Below are 8,111 nucleotides of genomic sequence, written 5' to 3' on the forward strand. Positions count from 1 at the left end.
ATATTAGCCCGGTTCTGTCAACACTGCACTGGCTCCCTATTAAACATCGTACAGATTTTAAAATCCTGCTAATTACTTATAAAGCCCTGAATGGTTTAGCACCTCAGTACTTGAGCTGCGCTCTCAAAACTCTGGCAATTTGATAATGCCTAGAATATCAAAATCAACTGCGGGCGGCAGATCCTTTTCCTATTTAACGCCCAAACTCTGGAATAATCTACCTAACACTGTTCGGGAGGCAGACACACTCTGTCAGTTTAAATCTAGATTAAAGACCCATCTATTTAACCTGGCTTACACATAACACACTAACACATTTCTATTACTCAAACCCGTTAAAGGATTTTTAGGCTGCATTAATTAGGTCAACGGGAACTGGGAACATTTCCAATAACACACAATGTACTTGTTAAATCGTAAGAAGAATGGCATCTACGCTAATATTAGTCTGTTCCTTTCTTATTCCGAGGTCACTGTAGCCACCAGATCCAGTCTGTATCCAGATCAGATGGTCACTGCAGTCACCCGGATCCAGTACGCATCCAGCCCAGATGGTGGATCAGGACCTAGAGACGACCTCTACAGCCCTGAATGTCAGCGGAGATCAGGACAACTAGATGAGCCCCAGAGACAGATCCCCAGTAATGTGGTCTAGAGAGGTCCCAAAATGACCACAAGACTCCAACTTAGACTATTCATCAACAATCTGAAGGATCAAAGGATCCTCAAATGCAAACTGTGTGTGTTGCATCAAGAGAGAAATAATACATGTTGTTTTTATTTTCTTGTTTTTATTCATTTATAATCGTTAGTCATTAGCCATTTATATAATTTAATCATTTGATTTAATTAGGTCAACCGGAACCGGGAACACTTCTCATAACACCCGATGTACTTGCTACATCGTTAGAAGAATGGCATCTATGCTAATATTAGTCTGTTTCTTTCTTATTCCGAGGTCACTGTAGCCACCAGATCCAGTCTGTATCCAGATCAGATGGTCACTGCAGTCACCCGGATCCAGTACGTATCCAGCCCAGATGGTGGATCAGCACCTAGAGATGACCTCGGCAGCCCTGAATGTCAGCGGAGACCAGAGCAACTAGATGAGCCCCAGAGACAGATCCCTAGTGAAGACTTTGTCTCCTATACGGTCATTGGGACAAGACCACAGGAACCAGATGAGTCCTCCGCACAATCTAACTTTGCTGCAGCATGGATCAACTTGCTGGTTCGTCTGGCCAGAGGAGAACTGGCCCCCCGACTGAGCCTGGTTTCTCCAAAGGTTTTTTCTCCATTCTGTCACCGATGGAGTTTTGGTTCCTTGCCGCTGTCGCCTCTGGCTTGCTTAGCTGGGGACACTTAATTTCCAGCGATATCGTCGGCTTGATTGCACAGACACTATTTAAACTGAACTGAGCTGGACTATGACATCACTGAATTCAATGATGAACTGCATTTAACTGAAAATTGAGTGTCTACTATTGTCCTTTTGCATTGACACACTATTTTGCTATTTGATACTGTAAAGCTGCTTTGGCACAATCTGTATTGTTAAAAGCGCTATATAAATGATGGTGACTTGACGGCTCCAGACTGGATCATAATACAAATAATTCCCTTATTAGGCCTACTTTTTAAAGTCTTCTACAAAATGTATTGAAATTAGAATATGAAATCTATTCAGAAAATTCTAATATTAGAACAGAACTACACATTCTTTAGGCAGTAACGTTGTTTCAAAACATAACAGTTTATGGTAACACCCTTAACTGTAAAATGATCATTTTAACTAATTTTACAGTTCAAATAGTACAAGACAAAAATAGACAAAAAGTACATAAACAAACCTCACATTTTAACTTTAAACCATTTTCTAAGAGAAGGAAAAATTCGAAATTATTGTTTTATACGGTATATAATTGGTCTGACTTGGATAAGAACTAGGGTTTGACGATGTCTACAAAACTGGCATCGGACGATGTCTACAGTGAAACATTGCGATGGACGATGACATCGTGCGGGGTGGGGTAAGTTAGGGGGTGTGCCCGAAGCGTGAATCCTTATAATGCACGGAAAACAAATAACGATTCCTAACACCGTGTCTACACCAGACGCAAGCGGCACAACAAAATAATATAGAACCACTGATCTATAATAGAGATTCATTATATATAGATCAGATTATAGAACTCATTATAATCAGTGATGCTGTCAATACTGGATGCGGCGTGGCACGTCACGACAAATCCCCAACAGTAAACTGCTGCAGCGTTCTATTTATGACGTGCTGACACAAATTTCAAATGATTTTCAACAGTCGCTTTGTCGCATCCAGTGTAGACAGACTTTAGCTGATGCGGAGCGGAGGGCGCGACACGACAACTGTTTCGTCCGGTGTAAACACGGTGTAACGGTTGCCTATTACATTACAATACATAAAATTTCACTTACCACATAAACAAGAGTAAGGAGAGATGACTGAGGACGATGGCGAATGATTTGCAGATCCTCAGCACCACTGAAAAACATATAGGGCGAATTCCAAACGGAAGTGAGCATATGCCCTAATCCCTTCGAAGGGCAGAGCCCTTTGAAGTGTGTTCTTTTAAGGGTGTAAGGAAATGACTGACCAAATGTTACCTTGACAATGCTGTGCGTGTGTGTAGAATTCTGCACTCCATCAATTGTTTCAAATAAATATTTCTGCTCATTATTATCATTTTTTTTAAATATTGTCTCAGTCTTATTTACTATTAAACTTTTTCAAACTAAACATGCTTAAACTTGCTTACACTACCGTCTTAATATATCTATCACTGACGAACAATATTTTGTATCACATTAAAATAAAGACAAATTTAATCAGTCTATTCTACTTACGTTTGTATGTGAAGTCGAAATCAACCCCAACTTTGCTTTAAAATGCATCACATGATCACAAACGGAAATCACTTCCGTGAAGTGACCATCGCATGTTCCCTTCGCTAACAGACTTCTGGAAGGGCCCTTCATGAAGGGATTCAGTTGATCACTTTCGTTTGGAACGACCCTATAATCTTGTAAAATGTGTGGTAAGTGTGGTTTTACAATCTGAGGGATGTTTTACATGAAGTTTAACATTTATGATATATAAACAGACATAGCCATCCATAGAACCATATCTTTAAGCTAAAAGTATATGTGCACTAATGTATATGTGCACATAATCTGCACTACCGGTCAAAAGCTCATTAAGAATCCACCTTTTTCTTCAATGCGGAAGTAAGCCTATGGGTGAGACTTCCGGTTTATTACCCGCTATAAGTAAATAACGAGGAGAATAACAACGTGCAGTAAATGGTAAAACTGTTTGCACTACAAACCACTGTGTTCATAATACAAATGGCTGCGCCCATTTTTACGACAAGAAAAGGGTGGATAGGAATACATTTTTTTGTGTGTTTGAAATAAGTATCTATGTGAATATATTTAAGTGTAGATTTTTCATGTCATGGCAAAGCTGAATTTTCAGCATCATTACTCCAGTCATAAGTGTCACACTTCAGAAACCATTCTAATATGCTGATTTGGCTCTCAATTATTATTAGTGCTCAATTATTAATAATGGTACTCCGGAAACCATTTTTCCAGTATCCTTTAATGCATCACATGATCACAAACGGAAATCACTTCCGTGAAGTGACCATCGCATGTTCCCTTCGCTAACAGACTTCTGGAAGGGCCCTTCGTTAAGGGATTCAGTTGATCACTTTCGTTTGGAACGACCCTATAATCTTGTAAAATGTGTGGTAAGTACTGCCGCTCCATAGTATAAACCGAGTACGTGCAATCGCGAATCTCGAAAGTGAAAGTGAAACTAAAATGTTCGTGCATACAAAAGAAGTTTCCATGGCAGGTATAATAGTGGCTCCCTGATGCCCGAAATATATATGTAGTAGGCCTATCATTACCCAATGATATAACTGCGAGGGAAAATATTGAAATATATATATTTTCCTCCCATCTCGTATTAATTCCCTTTAGGGGTTTCGTGTACACGTCATTTTCTTTCCGAACACGGTATTGGGATGCGGCGGATTCCGGGGGGGCGGGGGAATCACAATAGATGGCATCGTCTATCGGCCCAACCCTAATAAGAACAAAACTTGCACTGAATTGAGATGGATGATGAAACTACTGTCTTCTGTAAAAGACAATTTTTAACAAAATCGAATGAGTTTCAAAACTGACAGTTCCGAAACATTGCTGTTGATCTAAATTGAATCAACATTGAACGGAGTCGAGCAGAATAACGACATCATTGCCTTCTATAGAGCTGCTAAAAGCTTAATTGAATGTTTCATAATTGATGAACTTTACACAGTAATTGAACAGCTATTGAACTGAATCAACACTGAACTGCCTGCAGCTGAATAATGACTTTTTAGAGCTGCTTTACAGCATCATTTGGATTTGTCTCATATGTAATGAAGTTTGCATCATTGATTCTTTTATTCTCCAGTTTATTACAGTGAAGCTGCTTTGAAAAATGCATATTCATTCTCTGACAGTAGGTGAAGCATATGGGAACGCAGAAATACAGCAGGTACCCCGGTACATAAAGCAGTGCTGCATTGTATTAGGCATTATACAGTAGTTATGAAGAAGAAAATAAAAAAGCCATTGAAATGGCCATGTGTAGGACTTTATATGAATGTATCTCTGAAGAGAACCGACTGTCTTCAGAAAAGTTTCAATGTCAGAATGGCAGATTTTGGCAAAAGCCGATGAGTTTGCAGGTATGAAATGAGATGGCTAGAGGAAGTACTCACTGATCGAGATCGGGAACGTTTTCTGTGGTGTTTCTTGGATTTCTTCGAGTGTTTTTTAGTCTTTGAATGATGATGTTGACACTCGTGCTGTAGAGAGAGATCACAGACATGACCACTGCATTACTGAATACCTGATTCTGATCAGCTGAAAGGCTTTCCAAGTTTAATTTACTTTTAAAAGAGTTTAGATACAAAAACTTTGCAGGTCACAAGACAAACTGTGGTACATGTGGTATAAAAGGAAAAATTCTGAAATGTCGAATTACTGAACATGAATACACACCCAGCCCTGAATCAATTATTTTAAATATGAAACTGGGCTGCGTTTCTCAAAAGCATCGTAAGCCCAAGTTGATGGTAGCTCCATTGGTTTCAATGGGTCTACTACAGTGTTAATTTTGACAGGCATTTTTGATTTAGTCTTAGTCTTTATCTTGAGACGAAAATGCTTAATAGTCTTAGTCACATTTTAGTCATTTGAGTCTTTCATAGTTTTAGTCGACGAAAAGTCATTACATTTGTCAACTTTTAGTCAAACTGCAGTTACCAACATTTATTTTGGTAGCTATTTTATATGTAGTCTTCAAACAAAAATAGTCATTAATTCTTCTCTCTTTAGACCAAATCAATTAAGCTTATGAGAAATTTGAATCAAGGATTGGAAAAACTTGAATAAATTATGACAATTTTAATTTTTGTGTGAACTATCCTTTAAACAGTAGTGAAAAGGGAGCAATGTATACAAATTATAGTTGTTCATATATAATATATATAATTTATAATATTTATAATTTTTGAAAAAGAAGCAGAATAAGGCAATAAGACAAATACGAAAGAGATACAAATTAAACTCATTTTTCAGATACAGTAGGTTTACTTAACATATTTATTTAACATCTTTTGTTGGTTAACATTAATGACATGGATAGGTACTTAATTAGGAATGCTGTCCCTTTAAGACGGAAGGCATGCATGTAATACTAACACGCGTCCAGTTTTCATCCACCTGTTTACGTTCACTTAATCCATAACCGACTGTATGTAGATGCTCTACACCATAGACATTTGGACTGCTGTGCGTATTTGAGCGCTGAGAACTGATCGTGCGCTGTATATGAGAACTGAAGAAGTGGAGCGTGCGCGAGAGAGAGCACTTCTATCAGTGACCAACACACATCATTCACACCAGATCAGTAGAAGAAGATAACACGTCATAAGGACCCAGTCTAGTTAATAGTCATTATATAGTCATTGATATTTATTGTAATAGCATGACATACTCCCTCCCAAGTGGCCTCAGGCTCCAGAGGAGGCGTGGCCTGTTTCAGCATGCTCTTAAACACCGCCTCCTTCCTCTTCATCTTCCTGGCCTCCTCCTTCTCTCTCTCCCTCTCACGTGCTTCAGCTTTCTCCAGCAACTAAAAAACACAGAATCAGCACAAAGACATCAAACACAAGTCATTAATCAGTAAATACAAACTAACACACTTGTGCTCCGCTCCAAACTCTAGTAAGCTGACTATCAATTCTAAAGTCTACTAAAGTAAAGACAGAATTCAAGCTGAAATGTGATAAGCAACTGATCTGAATGGTTATACAAAAGCAGTATCTCACACGGACAAACTGCATGCAAGTGCGTTACACAATGGAACTAAAACAGCCAAACTAAACAGGTCTGCAAATATAAAATCAGCTTAACAGAACCAGACCGAATCCGCTACCCACTCACTGTTGACAACTGGGGATTTCAACAGAAGGCCTTAAAAATAAGTTGTTTTATATCCCATTAACTGATATAGTTTTAACTAGTTTTGCATTTGTACTTCCTCCTCTAATTTCCTTTTGACTGATTTTAATTCTACTGCTCCTTTGTTTTCGACTTTCAGTTTTACAATCTGAGGTATGTTTTACATGAAGTTTAACATTTATGATATATAAACAGACATAGCCATCCATAGAACCATATCTTTAAGCTAAAAGTACAGTGGTGTGAAAAGGTGTTGGCCCCCTTCCTGATTTCTTATTTTTTTGCATGTTTGTCACACTTTAATGTTTCAGATCATCAAACAAATTTAGCTTTTGAGGATCTTTTGGTCTACTTCACTTTGTCAGGCAGGTCCTATTTAGGAGATTTCTTGATTGCGAACAGGTGTGGCAGTAATCAGGCCTGGGTGTGGCTAGAGAAATTGAACTCAGGTGTGATAAACCACAGTTTTAACAGGGGGGCAAACACTTCTTCACACAGGGCCATTTAGTTTTGGATTTTGTTTTCCCTTAATAATAAAAACCTTCATTTAAAAACTGCATGTTGTGTTTACTTGTGTTATCTTTGACTAATATTTAAATTTGTTTGATGATCTGAAACATTAAAGTGTGACAAACATGCAAAAAAATAAGGAATCAGGAAGGGGGCCAACACTTTTTCACACCACTGTATATGTGCACATAATCTGCACTACCGGTCAAAAGCTCATTAAGAATCCACCTTTTTCTTCAACGCGGAAGTAAGCCTATGGGCGAGACTTCCGGTTCATTAGCCGCTATAAGTAAATAACGAGGAGAATAATACGTGGATAATAATGTGGATAGGAATACGTTTTTTTTAATGTGTTTGAAATAAGTATCTATGTGAATATATTTAAGTGTAGATTTTTCATGTCATGGCAAAGCTGAATTTTCAGCATCATTACTCCAGTCATAAGTGTCACACTTCAGAAACCATTCTAATATGCTGATTTGGTTCTCAATTATTATTAGTGCTCAATTGTTAATAACGGTACTCCGTAAACCAATTTTTTCAGTATCCTTTAATGAAAAGAAAGTTCAAAAGAATAGCATTTATTTGAAAAATATTTTGTAACATTATGCATGTATTTACTGTCACTTTCTATTACTGCACACTTGCCGAATAAAAGTATTTTTTAATCTAACCCTAACTCTTGAGTAGTGCATTGTAGTGCTGGGCAGTTTTTTTATTTCACGATTTATATCACGGTATTTTTCAAAATTATACCGGTTTCACGGTACATCTAACATGCATCTACACTAAAGATTGTGCGGTTGTTTTGGCTGTATTGCTTTTTTGTCTCATGCAGCGCACTGCCTGCGTCTGAGTAAACTAAAAAAAAAAACAACAAACAAAAAAAAGTGCATGTGATATTAACAGACGAACTATACTCATATTTATAATTCCAAACAATCAGTAAGCGACAGGTGCTAGGAAACGCTGTTTTGTACTTATTTATTGACGAGTCGGCTGCGGTGCTTCTCTGCCGCTCACTGCACAGAACAGACGCC

The 8,111-nt window shown here is 38.0% G+C and overlaps 1 protein-coding gene across 1 annotated transcript in view; it reads right to left on the minus strand.

Annotated features, from left to right (window-relative positions):
• Positions 1 to 8,111, minus strand: part of LOC107657358 (pre-mRNA-processing factor 40 homolog A-like) — a 43,816-nt gene that overhangs the window by 8,161 nt on the left and 27,544 nt on the right. The window contains exons 22-24 of the mRNA XM_016445401.1: positions 6,095 to 6,232; positions 5,025 to 5,032; positions 4,815 to 4,929 (exon numbers count right to left, since the gene is read on the minus strand). Of these exons, the coding sequence (XP_016300887.1) occupies positions 4,815 to 4,929; positions 5,025 to 5,032; positions 6,095 to 6,232 (261 nt within the window). The remainder of the gene's footprint in view (positions 1 to 4,814; positions 4,930 to 5,024; positions 5,033 to 6,094; positions 6,233 to 8,111) is intronic.

This window comes from Sinocyclocheilus anshuiensis, unplaced genomic scaffold (genome assembly GCF_001515605.1).
Source record: "Sinocyclocheilus anshuiensis isolate Anshui unplaced genomic scaffold, SAMN03320099.WGS_v1.1 scaffold355, whole genome shotgun sequence".
NCBI classification, from domain to species: domain Eukaryota; kingdom Metazoa; phylum Chordata; class Actinopteri; order Cypriniformes; family Cyprinidae; genus Sinocyclocheilus; species Sinocyclocheilus anshuiensis.